At 44.5% G+C, this 17,842-nt stretch overlaps 1 protein-coding gene and 1 long non-coding RNA gene across 9 annotated transcripts in view; one reads left to right on the forward strand and one right to left on the reverse strand.

The window, feature by feature from the left end:
• The first annotated feature begins 422 nt into the window (after positions 1–422).
• On the forward strand, positions 423–6,046 carry LOC115637666. 2 transcript variants are annotated; one of them, XR_003997322.1, is made up of 3 exons: positions 423–651; positions 2,506–3,069; positions 3,361–6,046. It is a non-coding gene; the product is annotated as an uncharacterized LOC115637666 (long non-coding RNA). The 2 variants fall into 2 exon arrangements; XR_003997321.1 differs by having other exon boundaries at positions 2,506–6,046.
• Positions 5,403–17,842, reverse strand: part of THRAP3 (thyroid hormone receptor associated protein 3) — a 72,576-nt gene continuing 60,136 nt past the window's right edge. For 6 of the 7 annotated variants that reach the window (XM_030539142.1, XM_030539144.1, XM_030539145.1 and 3 more), the window contains 7 exons: positions 16,804–16,976; positions 16,119–16,230; positions 14,518–14,602; positions 12,033–12,217; positions 9,024–9,216; positions 8,238–8,387; positions 5,403–6,936 (listed from right to left, as the gene is read on the reverse strand). In XM_030539142.1, the coding sequence (XP_030395002.1) occupies positions 6,715–6,936; positions 8,238–8,387; positions 9,024–9,216; positions 12,033–12,217; positions 14,518–14,602; positions 16,119–16,230; positions 16,804–16,976 (1,120 nt within the window). In that variant the 3' untranslated portion in view covers positions 5,403–6,714. The remainder of the gene's footprint in view (positions 6,937–8,237; positions 8,388–9,023; positions 9,217–12,032; positions 12,218–14,517; positions 14,603–16,118; positions 16,231–16,803; positions 16,977–17,842) is intronic. The other variant, XM_030539149.1, reaches the window with a different exon arrangement.

Genomic DNA, 17,842 nt, shown 5'->3' on the forward strand with positions numbered 1-17,842 from the left:
ATAGTTCAGTGTCGCTCCGTGGGGTCACGGGCAGCATGGCTCACTCCCGTCTGTCCTGACCAAGGGTTAAGGTGACATCCATGGATTGCCGAGTGTCTGTGGGGTGAGATGGGCAGTGCCCAATGTCCCCAGGCACGTCTCCTGCCTCCCACCCCTGACCAGAAGGTCCCCGCGAACCCTGCCCTGGGCAGACCAGCCCATGCGCTCTGGGCTACGTACCCATGGTGGTTCCTGCAGCCTCCTGCTAGACAGCGTGTTGGCAGCTCCAGCGCGGCGCAGGGAGAAGCGACTCGTGGAGCTGGGAGGGGAATGCCAGTTATGACAAGCCTGGCGTGGGGGCCGGGCTCCGGGAGGCAAACAGGCGAGGCCAGTTCTGATAAGTGCAGGTGACAGGGCCTTTTACAGCCTGGAGGAGCCGGGAGTGGAGCTGGAGCTGCAGGAACTGGGAGAAAGGCAGCAGCACGGCAGGACTGGCTCTGCCAGAGCTGTGGGCCAGGCAGCTCTCACTCTCCAGGGTCCCAGCCCAGGCTGGAGCAGTGATCGGCGGGAGTCTCCAGCAGGACAGGCTAAGGGGGCTGTGCCCTGGCCCTGGGAAAGAAGCCCAAACACCACAGCAAGAAGGCGAGGGACAGGGGCTCCCAGCCGGGCCAGGTGCGTGGGTATCCAGGAGCCGGGGGGGAGCAGCAGGGAAGTGTCCAATGTTGCCCTGTACCTCCCAGGCCTAGACACAGAGCAGAGCCACCATGCCCCCCTGAGCTCAGCCCCAGGTTAGAGGGGAAAGGAACTTGCCCAGGGTGGCACAGAGCAGGGAACAGAACCCAGGAGCCCCTGGCTCTCAGCCCGTGGCCCCGCAGCTCCTCTCCATTGTGCCAGTTGCTGCCCCAGTGCCTCTGCATCTGCTAGGTGCAAACAGATGCCCAGCAGGGCCTGACAGGCTGCAGGCCCTAGCACCAAAGCAGCCTCTGGGTGAGCATTAGAGCAGCCCAGAGACATGGCTGGGAGGAGCCTGTTAGATCTGGCTATGGTTAGGGCAGACGGGCAGCCCAGCCACTGTGTGGGGATCCCAGCATGCTGTGCTCCAGGCAGACAGCCGCCTGCTGCGTCAGGGCACAGTGTTCTGCTGTGTGTGGGTTAACAGCACCCATCACTGGGCCACTGGAGCTGTGGCGGGCAGCCCCCGTGACTAGCTCTGGAGCAAAGCCCGGAGCCCCTTCTTGCCTCTCCCACTGGGGTCCAACCATGGCATGGGTGTCAGCCTGGCCCTGTAATTCCCCCAGTGGCTCTGGTGGCAGCGTCCCAGGGGCACTTTGTCCAACAGCACAGGGTGTATTTTGTGAGAAGTCCCCAGGCAGGGCTAGGTGGGAGGGGCCAGACCTCTGGGATGGCATGTGAGGAAATACCCTCCAGCACTGTGGCCGGCTGGACCAGGGAAGGGCGGAGGAGGTGCGCTGACGGGGCAGGACTTAGGGGCTCTGTCTTGGGAACAACTTGAGGACTTCAGCTGACACCAGGCGAGCTAGTGATTAGTCTTTCTCCTCCCTGCCGAGCTGGGCAGGGAGCCCTGCCGAACACTCGGGTTAGTCCCAAGGCTGCAGTCAGAGAGTTTGATCCAATACACTGGGACTCCAGGGGCATCCCAAAGGACGCTGCTGCACCTGTCTCCTCCTGGGGAGGGAACGGCCCCGCCAGACGGGCTGGTTGTGCGCTGGTGGAAGGCGCTTGGCTCGTGGGGAGGAGCACGCTGTAAGACCCTCTCCAGCTGCAGGGCTGGGCTCAGCTGCCTAACAGAGTTAGCAGGAGTGTGACCTCAGCTAAGGTGAGAGCATTTCAGGCCAGGCACCTGCAGCCTCATGGAGCAGGGCTGGGGTTTGTTCCCAAGCAAGAGCTGCTCCCCACCTCCACCCCTTGGCTGAGTCCTGCCAAGAGCCCAGAGGGGATCAATACAGCTTCAAAGATGGGGGGAATTGCCTACTGTAGGAGGCCCTGACAGAGGTCACTGGCGAGAGCCGCCAGGGATGTCTGCTTTGCTCCTGCATCTGCAGCCCAAGACCTCCTGTTTCCTGTCCCTCTGCCATTGCCCTTGGAAATGGAGTCAGGGGTCGGGGGGAATGAGAGAACTCCACTTGCCTCTAGATCTCTGCTGCCCATTTAGGCACCAAAAGACATGCCCAGATCTTTAGACGAGCCCAACCCCTTGGGTGCCGAGCCTTGGATTCTGTCCCTCGAGGGGGCATGTGGCTGACAAGTCAGAGGCTGCTGCTCACAGAGTGCCAAGCTGGGACTTTGGGGCTGTAGCCCTTGGCTCTGCTCTGTGGTTTAGTCTAAAAAGCCCCCGTGGGGCATCAGCCCCCTCGCAATCACAGAGGGCTGGGGCTAGGCCAGGTCACTCACGCACCATGTCACCACACTGTTGGCAGGGCTAGTTACATTAATTTATTTTTGTTGGTTTGTTTTTTAAAGAAACTATATGAACCCATCCCCCCTCCGCATTTATCTCCCCACCAGGTGGTTCCTCAAGTCGGGGGTGAGTATAGCTGGAGACGATGGAGCAGGAAGCACCCGCCTATCAGCAAAGGAGACATTTGCTTTGGATAGGAGTAGCAGAGCAAACCGCAAAGGCTGGAAGGAAATACAGGAACATAAACAGCACCTGATGACATACATCCCTGGGTTGATTAAACCTCAGTCTGGCAAAGGGTCAAGGAACAGGAGAGCTCCTTGTCCACCATCTCTGCGCCCTGCCTAACACCTGCATCTTACCCCATTTGCGTGACCTACAGGACAAGTGGCAGAGGAGGAGTTGGTCCCCTCCTCGGCCCAAGATCACCTAATTGCCTTTCCCACTGTCTTTGGGAAGTTCCAAGATGTCAGCTCAGACAGAATCCTCTCCCCACAGGCAGGTGCCTCAGACTGAGGATTCAGACTGACCTGGCCTTTGCAATTGACCCTGTGCTGCTGGCTCAGGGGACACGGCCCATTGGCTGCAGGTTGAAACTAGAGCTTGTACCTTCAAGCTGCTCTTCAGCAACTCTGGATTACGCCAGTCGAGCCCTCTCCCCCACTTGCTGGGTAAGCAACCTAGGTCTGTGCAGTCACAGTCCCTATGCTCCTCTCCAGAGCTTTGGCCACTGGCCTGTCCTAACAGCGGAACTGTCCAGAATTACCAGAGCAATTAGCCTCTAGCCCTAATGCTCCTTCTATGGGCTGTGAGCAGATAACCAGAGCAATTCATTCCAGTTCTCCCCCAACGTCACTGCCCTGGCTCCCCTTGGGGTTGCTATCACTACTGCCATGCTGGAATCTACCTGGCACAGAGCAGCTGTAAAAGGGGTGCACACAATGTGTATTGATTTATTGCAGGGTGATGTCGGACCAGGAGTGGCAGCAACGGACTTCAACTGTGACAGAAGATCCAGGAGGCAGTTTCACTTGGCAATTCCTCATTTACAATTGCACCTTGAGAGCTTTCAGTTAACCAGCCTTTGACCCATTTTTCTGATTCAGTTTTTCCCAGCTGGGTTGGCTCAATTGTTTTCAGCTTTGTGAAATTGGCCCTTTAAAGCACCGTGTGTGTGTGTGTATATCAAATTACCTTTCTGTGCAAACAAATTTATATATATTTGTTTGCACATAAAGGTAATTTGATAGTTGTACATTAGGTTTCTGGCACCTTCCTCTGAAGCAGCTGGTACTGGCCAGCCGCAGTAAGAGAACACTGGGCCAATAACTGATCTGGGATGAAAATTGATACTTCCCTATTTAGGTGTTACAATGCCCAGGTTCTGCGAGGTGACAGGTTTCTAATCTGGGTTTTGTGAGCACTTCTAACAGCTTTTTACATGACTGCACCTCATATTGGGGGGGGGGGAAGGAGACCACATTTTCATGTTTAAATATGTAATTTTCAGAGAGTTACAGTTCTAAATTAACCACGAGTACTGCTGTTGAGCAGAACTATCACCACACCCCTCTGATTCAAGTACCAAGGAGTAGTGACCTCAGTGAGACAATAGTTCAGCTTTGACACCAGCGAAATGGAATTACCAATTCATTCTCTGCCAATTTACGGAGCTGTTTGTTTTATTGATGGCAAACTGGATTGGTGACTGTGGGGGCCAATTATAGCTTCAGTCTCTCGCTACCAAGCAAGCTCATTTTTGGAGCACGCTGGTGGGTGGTTTCCACGTTCCCCAGTCATAAGCATCTCTCACCAGACTGTATCATAATACTCTGAGTACCCTTTAAAGCTACTGAGCTTTTTACTACTCCTAGCAAGTCAAAGAGAAAAACGTTTCAGCCTGAAAAGGAAGCCTTGGGACTCTTACACTCCTCCAGTCTGCAGCTCTAATAACCTCGTCACACCAATAAAACCCAGGAGACAAGAACTGGACTGGTGATATGATACTGCAGACGCTAAAAAGATGGTGCAGCTAGAAACTAGCTGACAGGTGACGATGGGTGCAGGAGACACTCCCTCTGGATGCATACACTGATATTCTAACATCATTGCTCTGAGTTTAAGTGTTACAGTGGAGCTGCCCTCCCAGTGCCATGTGATCCAGAATGCGCAAGAACCATATTTCAAGAAAAAGCAGAGTGCATGCGGTGCATGCAGTTCGCTACAACAGTACCTGCCAGTGACACTCCCACCCTAAAGCAAGACAACCTGCCCCAGTTCTTGAGAATTTCATTTGCTTAAGAAACTAAGTCTTTACAAGAGAGAAGGCTGCTTTGTGTGAAAGACAGTGAACAATTCCCAGTGGGCAAATCCATCATCATTTAGGCAAAGGCGTGTTTTAACTGATCACCATTAAGGAAAAGTGTAGCACCTAGTGCCTGATTACTGTATCTAATCTGTACTGTACAATCCATGGGATAAATAATCCCTCACTAGATGTGTTACTATAGTAACATCTGAAATAATACAGGCAGCAGTGAGTGCATGGAGGCGGCTTGTTGTATTCCTCAGAGCAGGTCTCGTTTCTACACTATAGAATGAAATAACGCTGTCAGTTTTCCGCTCTCTCTAAGTACAGCCCTTCACACCCAGCTAACCATGTGGCCTAGGAACGTCTTGTTCTGTGCTTTAATTAAATCTGGAGTTAAGTGCAGTCAGTGCAAACATATGAACAATGCAGACAACCCCAAGTGCCTCAGCTCAGAATTCCCTCCCCCCACCTCTGCGTCACTTTGGTTGATTCTAGTTTCTCTCTTGCAGCTCAGTCAGCAGTTTTTAAATCCTCCATTTCCAACAGCAGCATCGATTGCACTATGATTCTACCCTGTTGCTGGACACCGCAGTTGCTACTTTTGGCTTCCCCTCTCCACTTGGAAGGCAAAGGTCTGGTGCAAGGGCAGGCCCCGTACTCAGCATGAGAAACAAACTGAAGTTACACCTATGCTTATTTTATTGTATTTTTATTTGCATGAGGAGTTGAAACAAACTTTAGGGGTTTACTAAACAGGAACTGTTCAAGTCAAACAAACTATAGTTAGCAGGTGATGGGGAGGGGAAGGGGGGGGCGCACAGCAATCCTGGGGAAGGCAGAGATGGAGGGGGGAAGAGGCTGATGTCTTTTTACAACATGTGCACACACTAAACCTGTGCATGAACGGGCCTCTCCTCCCTACAGGCTCACCAACCACAGAGCTATTTGCTAAATCTCTTCAGAACATTGTAAATGTAAAGCTGAAGGTAAATGAAACCACAACTTTCCTTAGCCAGCACAGGAGGGATTTGCTTTTTTTGTTTTAGAAAAAGATTAATAAAAATATTGAAAAAATTCTTCTCCTTTTATATATTTTAACCTAGAATTCAGCAGTTTCTTAGAAAACTATGTTACCCTGGAAAGAACATTCAAGTTCACAACCAGCTGCAAAGAAGATACACACAATGCCTACAAGCAGCTTGGGATTCCAGCACACAAGGACCAGGTCTAGCGGCATACACACTAAAATGGGTGAAGAGCAGGGTGCATTTTTGCCATGCTAACTATAACTTTCAGCAAAAAAGAAAAAAATATGGTGGTTTTAAAAAGGCTCTAAACTCAACTGATACATACAAAAATTAGTTTTTAAAAATAATCATAGCAGTTTGGTCCCAACTCCAAGTTAACATTTAGATGTTTATTCACGTGCTTGTTTTCTTATAAGAACCAAAAATAGTTTCCAAAATTAGCCATCTTTAATTGGTGTTACTACATATGCAAAGGCCTAAAATAAGTAGAATATGAATTTAAAAAACAAAATACACAAGAGGGGAGAAAAATAAGCAGGTGAGTTAATCCCCACCTTTATCATCTCAAATTATAAGAGAAACAAAAAATGTCAAGATACTGGGTTAAGCTGGGCACAAACTGAAATCCACACCGTCTTCAAAGACTGTTGCCAAAAAAATATCTGACCATCTAATAAGGTCACAAACAAGAGACAAAATTTATGATCACACTCGATATTGGACCTTATTCAGGCCAGCAGGTAATGTCTTTGGGAAGAAAGATATACTCCAAGAGTGGATCCGAATATAAGTGATCAGTCCCAGTCCACATGTACGGAGGCTGAGTTTTAAAAATGCAGTTAACTTAAGATAATTTCAAAGCTCCTTGGCAGAGCTCTGTTCAGCACTTCAGCATTACCCTGGCAGAGACTCCAACACTGCCTTGCAAGATCCTCTTTCTCCTTGCCAGGGTGCCCAGGGACATGCAGACTCCCTGGCTAGTCAGCAGCTGATTGTAGGTTGTCCTTTTCCTCTCGATTCTCCGTTCCACTTTCATCATCCTCAATTTCTCCCTCTTCTCCACTAAATTTGTCGTGGGCCCACTTGGGGCTAGTGCTCGATTTTCTGAACATGAAACGACCTCTCCCGCGGGGGAAGGAACCCCGGCCTCGGCCTCTATTCACCCACTTCTCACCACCTTCACCCTCCCGGTCATCGTGCTGCACAGGAAAGAAATCAGCCAGGTCAGACAACACTCAAATCACTTTCATCAATAAAAACGTACATAGGCACAATATCATCTGCTAAAATAACCCCATCTTAAGCTGTGCAACACTGCAGCACAAATTGGATCCCCTTGTTGTTTAGGCAGTGTGTGTCAAGTCGGATGAATAGTGAATTCAGTACATAAAAGAAGTACAAGCACATGTTTGTGTTTGAGAGTAGCAGCCCCACTGATTAAGGCTGGAAGGGCACAGCTCACTAAGCATGCTTTACTTTCCCCTCTACTTTTGTGCATGTGTTTCTTTTTCTGGCACAAAGTTTTTGGCAGTTTTCAGGAACAGTTAGGACACTGGGGGCACCAACACACTCCAGACTCAATGGGCCTGCAACTGATTCTGTGCTTATAGCTAGGAAGTTATTTTATGGAGGATTTTACATGCAGTTATGTTCGTCCCACCTAACTCTTCTGAACAGCTTCGCACCTATTTTCAGATGCTCTTTCGACCGTGTATGTCATGTTTACCACACATTTTAAAAATGTTTGGGAACATTTTGCATAAGAGAAAGATACTATTGGGACAGCTCTTTTTGATTAGGTTTATGGACTGGTTACATGACCTGGAATATTGTATCTAGGAGAGTAAAGTAGAGACCAACACACTATAGAATAAAGACTATGTCTTCAACAGCAATCAGAAGAGAGGGCAGAAGATGGGACAGCAAGAGTGATTTAGGACTAAGCCACATATGACCTTTATAATAACCCTGAAGAAAGATTAGAGGGATCTCAAATATCTAACAGAAAGGGGCAGGAGGTGTTGGTGCAAAAAGGCCATTTAAAGCGGATGGTACCTCAAAAGGGAAGCCCTGGGAGAAATCTATGCAGGATTTTGCCAGACTAGCAGATGGAAAATGAAAGAATGCTACAGCCAGCAATAAAAGTGAATTGCATTCGCCAATCCCAGAAGCAGCAGGACGCTGTGAGATGGATTCTAACTGGGTTAAGATGCATTTCCCATACTGCCCATGGAGGACATGTTCTTTTCCTGGGCCCTCCAGATTTTGATTACTGGCAAACAGCTCTACAACGGTCAGAGCCAACTGCTCCCTAGTTGTGAGTAAAGATTTCTAGAGGCCTCTTACGGGGGGCAGTGAGGCAAGAACCCCAGAACTGGTATTTTAGATAGTTCAATCGTTGCTGGTTCTCTCTTCCCAGAAGATGACACATAACCTGTAAGAGCAGACAGGATGCAGAGCAAGGCATGTTCATGCATATCCTGGTTCTTCCGAAACATACCAGATAATACTTTTTACTCTTGGGTGTGTACTCTGGGTCCCACTCCTCATCCCTGTTTCGCTTCTGAAAGTCATTGCTGCTGCTGCTGTTGTTGTTGTTATTGTTTCCCGAAAAGGTGCCTCTGTTCCATCCTCTCCCCCTTGCTCTGAACTGGAGTAGCACCAACAGAAGAGGGGTACAGAGAAAAGTACTTAGAGAAATGGCATTAGGTCTTTCTTTCATGTAACTAACTGTTCCCAAGCAAACCTTTAGCCTGGCCACAAGAAGACTGTCAAACACCTACACACTCATTACCTATTAATATTTTTGACCTTATCTGATCACATAGATGTGTAATTCTGTGGGGAGCTATCTATCTGTTTATATGCACGTGCAGGGAGTGCAAGGGAAGGCATTTCACCCATACAACGTGCAAACGCAGCAGGGCTATTTGTTTAAAACATCAGCTATTTCTAAGGAACCAGTGCAACTGCAGCCAGAAGAGTTATTAAAATGGCTTCATCGTAAGTTCTCTGACACAAGCTTGTCTACTGTCAGTGCTGCTGACACACACTAGAGCCTACTGGATTGGATACGGTCTCGGACATCATCAGCAAGACTGCCAATTTCAATCTCCAGAACTTATGCGGGGCTGGTGACTGGGAGTCACCATAGGGTGTAGAATCACAACCAGACTACTGTATTTCCAGTCACCTTTAAGATCACATTCTACCTGGTAAAAGCAGCAATTTGCACAAAGTCTTCTGCAAAGGTTTTTTGCTGCTGTTTTTTTAGGGGGTAACTTACGAAGGTCCCTCTAGCTCTTCCTCTCTCATTTGGGCCAGCAAACTCTTTTGTCCCAAGCCTGGATTTGTCAAAGCCTGTGGTACACTCCTCCCTCTCCTCGCTCTCCTCTGGATAGTCCTCCCCTTTGTACGAACGAGAAGATGGTGAAGATGAAGAAGTGGACCTGGATCTCTCACGCACTCTCCTGTGTTTCCTGTACCACGGATTCAGAGGGGGACAGGGGAGAGAAAATCACCAGTGTGGTCATTAACTTGGTACCGTCCTGTCTTGGCTGTGAAGTCACGTTATCACTCCTCCACCCTCCCTTATTATGTCCATGCACAGCCAAAGTCACAGCTCAGGATCAGCTACAATGTGCAGCTCTGAGGTCACAGGACAGCTCCTTTCCCAGGATTTCAGCTTATATTATTTGTAATAAGGTAGCAAACTGAAGCCCAACTGAGAACAGACCCCACTTTGATAGATGCTGTACGAATACATAGACAGTACCTGCCCTAGAGCTTACAGACTAAACAGATGAGATCAGGGAAGAGAGAGATGGGAAGTGACTTCCTTAAGGTCAAACAGCAGGGCAGTAACAGAGCTGGGAATAGGATAACCCAAGTCTTCTGACCCCCAGAGTCCAAGGCCCTGTCCACCAGGCTGTGCTCTCTGATCAGAGGTCTTTAAACCTATTGTACAGCTATACAGCCGGGACTGATTTATTCCTCCTACTGGCCTCCTTTCTCCAGTAGGTACCTCGACCTGCATCACGGGAGAAAAAAATCCATCCAGTTGAAGGGGCTTTTTTGGTAAGGGTTTCCAGTTATGACACATTTGTAAAAGAAATCCAGGTGCATTCTGTGTTATATGAGAAACTTCTATTTAAGGTAATGTCACTCCATGACATGACCAGATTTGCAAACTGCACCTTTCTGAGAGGAAATAAAATGGTCAGCAATTGCATGGCTAGAAGAACATTACAGAACAATTCCATGAGGCTGAGCTGTTCCTCTAGGGCCCTGATCCAGCAAAGCAGTTAAACGTGTTTAACCTGAAGCACAGGAATAGTTACATTGACTTTAATGGGAAAATTCTCAATTCATGGTGAGCACAAGTTTTGATGGATCAAGGCCCAGCCTGCCAGTTCTGTCTGAATGTATGAATATGCACGAAAAGGCTATTTCTTTGCCAATTTTGACAGCCATGGTGTCATTCAAAAGCCAGCAGCTTATAGATGAGCAGTACAGATATTTAAAAATTAAGTCACCTATTGGTCCAGTGAACTCAAAAACACATCACAAGGTTTCTCCTGGGTTACATACAAGTCACAGTGCCAAATTAATCTCTGTGCATTAGTTAAAAGGAAAATGGAACCAATGGGAAAGTATTAAAATGAACCGAAGAGCAAATAAGTGGAGTCACTGACCACATTTCTCCATTCTGTGTGAAGCGAAGGCAGTAACAAAACAAAAAGGTCATCTGCTCATCCTGGCACAAGCAGCCACTTAGTTTGTTTCCCTTGATTATTCAACATGTACGATAGCTGCACTTCCCCTTTGTAGTTCTGCATCTAATCACAGCAGCACAGCTCAGCTCTACTAGTTACAGCAGCAGGCACACTTCTAGGGCTGCCAGCAATTCATTGCACTGTTAAACAGCAGAATATCATTTATTTTAAATATTTTTGGATGTTTACTACATTTTCAAATATATTAATTTCAATTACAACGGAATACAAAGTGTACAGTGCTCACTTTCTATTTATTTTTTATTAAAGATATTTGCACTGTAAAAAATATAGTATTTTTCAATTCACCTAATACAAGTACAGTAGTGCAATCTCTTTACCATGAAAGTTGAATTTACAAATGTAGAATTATGTACAAAAAACCCTGCATTCAAAAATAAAACCATGTAAAACTTCAGAGCCTACAAGTCCAATCAGTCCTACTTCTTCTTCAGCCAGGCTCTAAATAAAATTTTACATTGTTTTTGAGTGCACTTGTATAACCTACAATTGTACGTTGTACTTTCATGATAAAAAGATTGCACTACAGTACTTGTATGAGGTGAACTGAAAAATACTATTTTATCATTTTTACAATGCAAATTTTTGTAATAAAAAATCTAAAGTGAGCACTGTACACTTTGTATTCTGTGTTGTAACTGAAATTGATATATCTGACAATGCAGAAAACATCCACAAATATTTAATAAATTTCAATTGGTATTCTATTGTTTAACAGTGCGATTAATTGTGATTCATTTTTTAAAATCATGATTTTTTTTGAGTTAATCGTGCAAGTTAACTATGATTAATTACAGGTGTCAGAGTTGCAGCCGTGTTAGTCTGTATCCGCAAAAAGAACAGGAGTACTTGTGGCACCTTAGCCTACATCCACACTACAGCTTTAAATCGATATTACTAAAATCGATTTTATAAAACAGGTTTTATAAAATCAATTTTACGCGTCCACACTAGGGCACATTACTTCGGTGGTGTGCGTCCATGGTCCCAGGGTACCATCGATTTCCAGAGCGGTGCACTCTGGGTAGCTCAGTAAAAGAATAGGACCAATAACTTCGATATCCGTCCACACTAACCCTAAATCGATTTAGTAATATCGATTTTAGGGTTACTCCTTTCGTTTAGCTGGAGTACAGAAATCGATTATAAGACCCCTTAAAATCAATTTTAAGTGCCTTGTAGTGTGGACGGTTACAGCGTTAAATCGATTTAACGCTGTTTAAATCGATTTAACGCTGTAGTGTGGACCTGGCCTTAGAGACTAACAAATTTATTTCAGCAAGAACTTTCGTGAGCTACAGCTCACTTCTTCGGATGCACGAAAGCTCAGCTGAAATAAAATTGTTAGTCTCTAAGGTGCCACAAGTACTCCTGTTCTTTTTATGATTAATCGACAGCCCTAGATACTATCAATTGCATAACGCAAGGTCTTGTTTCCAATCACAATAAAAGTGGCAAGGATCATGCAGTAAGGAAGTGAAGATTAGCCTTCTACATACTTCTTTTTTGACCCTTTGTGACTTCTCTCTGGTTTCTCAGTCGATCTTTCCCTTGAATGGCTTGAATCTCTTGAGTCCACGGATTCTCTCGACTTCTCTCGTTTAAGATCTCTTTCCTTATGTTTTTTACGACGTTCGATATCAAGGCGCAGGTCAACTGGGTCGTCTTTATATTTCCCTTCACTCTGCAAAAGCAGGGAATGGGTGAAAGAGTTTAACAGAAAGATTTAGCAGCTTATTAAAGACTTCAGCACCATTACTTTGCTACTGTCTGCAGAAACTTCTGGAGGGCATAAGTTTATAAACCAACCATTCAAAAATGCAGAATGATTCACTACAAGAATATAACATCTTCATTTGAAGTCTTCTGTTTTCCTACATATTGTATTATAGATACACTTTCCCTCTTTAAAACAGTATAAACATACATTGATAGTCCAGGGGTGGGGGAAGGGGGAGGAGAGGGGAACCATATCAGGAAACCAAAGACTAACTTGGATTATGTATCATAACCAGAGAAAATGGAGAACATTAGCAGCTAATGGTCCTCTAATGAGAAGTCAAGTCCCACTGATTTTGTATCACAACTGGGGCGCACACGCAGCCCTAGCTCTTTGGGTTTCTCGTGTCGCCCAGGGGATTGCCACCAAATAACAGAATTCCTCCCCCTCCTCAGACAGATCAGACCCATCTCCCTAAATGATAGAAGAAAATTTAAAGTGCTAGACCTGAAGGCAGCACTGGAGAGAGGGGCAATAGCGGTTTGCCACTTGGAAGATGTGATGCTAACATCACGGTTACTAATTCAAGCGGTGGAGTTACACAGAGGCCAGAGAAACGCAGCTGTTGAATTTATCTGGGAAATCTCATGAACATTCTCGGAATCTTGTTTTAATCACTGTCAATTGAAACCAAACCTCCTTACTAGCAGTGATCTTCTCTATGAATGACACGCCAGTTGCACTTTGTTCACAGAACCGGGGGCATTCTACACAAGATTTTCCCCTCCACGTATCTGTCTAGTAGGTCTATTAATGTAAATTACATTATGAAGAGAAGAGAAAATAGCCAATAACCAGAAAAGGCAGAATCAGGAATAGTACAATTAATTGTATGCAGAAAAACCTTCAACACTAAGTACAATCTTTTAAATTTAGTGAACAAGAGGACATTTTCTGGGTGTGTAACACTTGTCTTAATATCGTTTTCCAATTAAGAAATTCTCCCTTGGAAAAGGAAAATAGTTATTGGGCTAACTGAGTAGGCTCTACAGTATTTGCACACAGTGCTATGCTTGGGAACGGCATGACTGGATTTGCAACATGCACCAGATGATTAGATTTGCCTTGAATAAAAACAGGGATTAGTAATTCTCTAGCTATTAAATTTTTACTTACATGAATTTCTAAACACTTTTTTGTTTAAATAAAGATTAATTTCAATTAGCAGCAGGAGTGGGAGTTGGTGCTTTGTTTGTATTGTTTGCTCTTCTGCTTTCCCCAGGCAAAGGGTTTTAACTCAGAGCAAAAATGCTCCCAACACGATGGTTGACAGGTAAGTGACAAAATCATCAGCAGCAACCTTATGTAGCGCAGCAGACACCTATTTGCATTTGTGAGGGCACATCTGTTTCATGAAGGGCTGGAGAGCTGTTTGAAAACCACGTTTTTTATACACACTGCCAAGCTGGCGCTCAGAGATCAGGCCCATCAAATTCATCTCACCATCGTCCATGTCAAGCCACAAGTGTGTTTGGAAAAAATCAAAAACAAATATATGAAACAAGTAAGGTTTCAGCAGGACCGTTTAAATCTCTTCACTGTAAATATGTATGAAGTTGAACAAACAAAGGTTAAAAACCCCAAAATGTAACATTTTAGATTAATCCATTTTTATAATTGCTTATAGATTGTATAATGGCTTAACACTGTTCTACTCAAAATAGCTAATATACTGGATTCCCAGGTGCCTGTTCTATCAAAACAGATGCTGAGTGTTAAAGCAACAGCAATCAACAGAAATGATACAGTAAAGTGTTAGAACAAGCTTTATTATCTGCTTAGTAATAGTGTATTTGGTTTAGATATGGATTTATTTTTACTTTCCTTTTTGACATGCATGTCTTTTGAAAACATGGTTGGAAATATCGCATGTATACAATTGATTTAATAATACTTACAAGCAGAAAAATATCACAAAAAGTCTCTTCTCTCATCATGGGCACTTGTTCCAAATATCCTCTTTTTTTTTCTCAAGCTCACCTCAATTGACTTTGGGGTCATTTACCATATTCTAACCACTTCACAAAGGTTGTTGATACATTTTTAATAAAAATTAACCCTTTGTAGTTCATTTTTAGAATTATGCCCATCCTTAAAAGAAAAACACAAACTTAAGTAGAGAGTAATTTAAACAAAAACATCACTGTTAAGTTCATGCCCAATGCACTCATTTGGTTCAATTACTGATCAGATCAACACTTCACCTTGTTGCCTGGCTCTCTGGTGCTCTTCATTTCCTCTGGAGCGAATCCGTGTTTTCTGAAAGTACTGGGAGAAATATCTATCCTCCTAAAAATAAAGCAGAGAGTGAAGCTATTACAGCCTTCCCATAAACTGTACTCCAAGTTCTCCTAATCCTAATTCTATTTTAAAACAGGTAGTTTCTCCATTACAAACACACACACTATACGGCTTTTTAAGGAAAAGCTGAGCAGGCCATTACTCCCTGAAAGTGAGATGCTATGCATACAGAGCAACACAGAATCCTGATATTCAGACAGTAACAGGTGCATTATGTTAACGAACTGATCATTAGTGTATTAAAAGTCCTTGTAATATGATTTTCTTACCCATGATTGACTGGGAAGCTGCTGAGCATGTGTTACTGTGCTGGCCCCCACAAATCACAGGTCTCTTGTACAATATTTCATTGCCTACTTCAATGGCAAAGCCCAATAGCTCCAAAGAAAGAGTTATCTAGCAGATTGCAAATATGGTAAAGAGGTTATATTTATTTACAAAAAAGAGACTGGCAAATTTAAACTGGGTTTGGGCTGAAAATCTAGAGACACTTCTCTGTGCCTAGATAATAGGATAGATGACCACACATTCAGTGCAGACAATAATACTTAGCCCCTACTTGTGTTTCTGCCTATTTTAAAAAGATAAATTAATATAATTTGGGAATAGCCATATCATAGAGGCACTGATGTCACTCACTTTTGTGGGTTTAAAATTGTGTGTGTGATAAGACTAAACAAGAACAAGGGGACAGTCAATAAAATTGAAAAAAGAGAAATGTAAAGGTGAGAGAGCAAAAATGTATATGTGATGATTTTTTTTTTTTTAAAAGGACTAATCGATCTGTGGAATTTATTTCCTCAAACTAGAAGCCTAGAGCTAGCACAATTCAAAGACAATTAAGCATTTCTGTGACATGAACATGCAATTACATTAGACATCATCAAAACAATTTGATAAGGGATATAAGCCTTCATGCTTCAGAGCCTTAAGCCATCTAAAAAGGCCTAAGAACCACCTTTTCTGAGTCAGGTTATTCCATAGTTGTCCTTATAGGGTTTTTTACACCTTTCTCTGAATCAGCAGGGATTATCAGAGAATGGAAATCAAACTAGACCAGGGTTTCTCAAACTTCATTGTACCGTGACCCCCTTTTGACAACAAAATTACTACAAGACAGCAGGAAGAGGGACCGAAGCCTGAGCCCCCCACCCTGGGGGGTGACAAAGCTTGAGGGCTTCAACCCTGGGCGGTGGGGCCTGGACTTTGGCTTCAGCTCCAGGCCCCAGCAAGTTTAACGACAGCCCTGGCAACCCCATTAAAACAGGATTGTGACCCACTTTGGGGTCCTGACCCACAGTTTGAGAACCACTGAACTAGACAAATGACTGACCTTGTCCAAGGCCCAGGATGGCAATTACTATGTTCCTAACTAGATGGCTGATAAGTTGTGTTTACTGTTGGCTCCTCTTTTGTATTTTTGAATTATGCCCCATAGTTAACTATTGATATTTTAAAAATACCCCTGGAGGTTTAGAAAAAACATTAAAACAATACTCCCCACCTGTGGATTTCAGGGCTCTTCTTGTTTTTAGCTTGATCTTGCTCCATTCCTCTCTTTAGGTATTTTGTAAAGCGTTCGTTCAGTGTCATTCCTGAAGACCCAAAGTGATGCTCTGTCGGGGTTTTCAATGAAGAAACATCACACAATTAAGACAAGTCAGATTTTAGGAAAAGACATGTGAGCTCTACCATCATGTCTGCAATGGATTCAGAAAGTAAAAATGTGTCGCCAGAGGACAAATGGATGAGAGTCAATGGGCCGAGCAAATGAGGCCACCTCCTTGAAATCAAAGAAATGGCGCATGCCTGTGTCAGTGGTGAATTCTGCCCCAAATCTCTTTAACAATGAACATATTTTTAAAACAAAAACTAAATTTATGCAAATTGATTAGAATACCCCAAATATCTGCAGATCCCATGCCAGTCTGCGGCAAAAGTATTGCTTTTTGCTGTTTCAAGGGCAGGCAAGACTGCCTTCCCCCATCTCCTCCTACAGCTAAACGCAAGAACTTGGGGGAAAACATCTCACTTGGTTGCTATTCTACTCTATCACTTGCCCTGTTAGTCAGCAATTCTCTTGGGTAACTAACTAGCATGAATGGAACACTGTTCCAAGGAACAGACATAGTGGGGTGGAGAAGCAAGGGGTGAACTTTCAACCAAGAACGCATGGACATTTGACTCACCTTTTACATGATGGACTATAGTCACTATGTGCTGAGCAAACAATTCTGAAGGACTTCGCTGAGACTGAGCTGACTGTATATGGTGGAAAATGGAGCGGAACTCCTGCTCTTTTTTGTTGCTGTGCACTAAGTCACGACATAGCTTCCGCTCCTGTGCCAATAAACCACTTGGACTAGAAAAGAACATACATTTTAAAAATATAACCATCATAAAAGCAAGCTAAACAAAAGCAGCCTTCAAACTGCAAGCTGACAACCTTCAAAGCAATAAACTGGACTTATTCCAGCCATTGCATTTTATGTACTACTAGGAAAGTCATCTGCAATACAATTTTCAATGGTTCTGTGTTTGTCCCCTTATATGGCTTCTGAACTATGGGTTCCTCTTTTCTGCAAGGTTCATCACAAACTTCCCTATTTATAGCCAGATCTTGTTACAATCTGCAAATGATGGGCTATCTGCATCAGCCTCATATAGGAAGAAGTGTATTTTACTTTTTCCTTCTCCCTCCAACATCTGCAGCTAGATTTTAATCTCAGAAGCAGTAGAGAAAACTGGATAGGACCAGGCCCAGAAGCTCTTCTCAGCCATCATTTATTTGAAGCCCAAGTGTGTTAAATATCCCAAAAGAAGCGGAGGCAACCACAGAAGATGGAAGGAGGATCTTCAAAGCCCTGAAAAGGTTGGGTAAGACCTTAATATTGCCCTAGAATAAGTCTAATGAAAGCTGGATCTGTTAATAATAAATGTGCCTCTCACCACAGTGGGCAATCAGACCCACACTGAGGATGAGAGAGTAGAAGTAACAAAAGGTTGCTCAGGAAAAGGAGAGCTGACCGTCCAGTATTGCTCAACCAACATCCCAGTTCTTGCATGTAAGTCAAACCCTTCCCATCACATCATGGATACCCCCGACCCCATCATCCCTGGAGAAGAACAGCAGTCACCATCGCCCTGCTGCAGGACAGAGAGGTCTGATTTAAACCAAAGTGATTTAAAGCACCAAGCAGGAACTGTAAACTTTGATTTTAATCTCTA

The sequence above is a fragment of the Gopherus evgoodei genome, chromosome 20, assembly GCF_007399415.2.
Source record: "Gopherus evgoodei ecotype Sinaloan lineage chromosome 20, rGopEvg1_v1.p, whole genome shotgun sequence".
In the NCBI taxonomy this organism is placed as follows: Eukaryota; Metazoa; Chordata; order Testudines; family Testudinidae; genus Gopherus; species Gopherus evgoodei.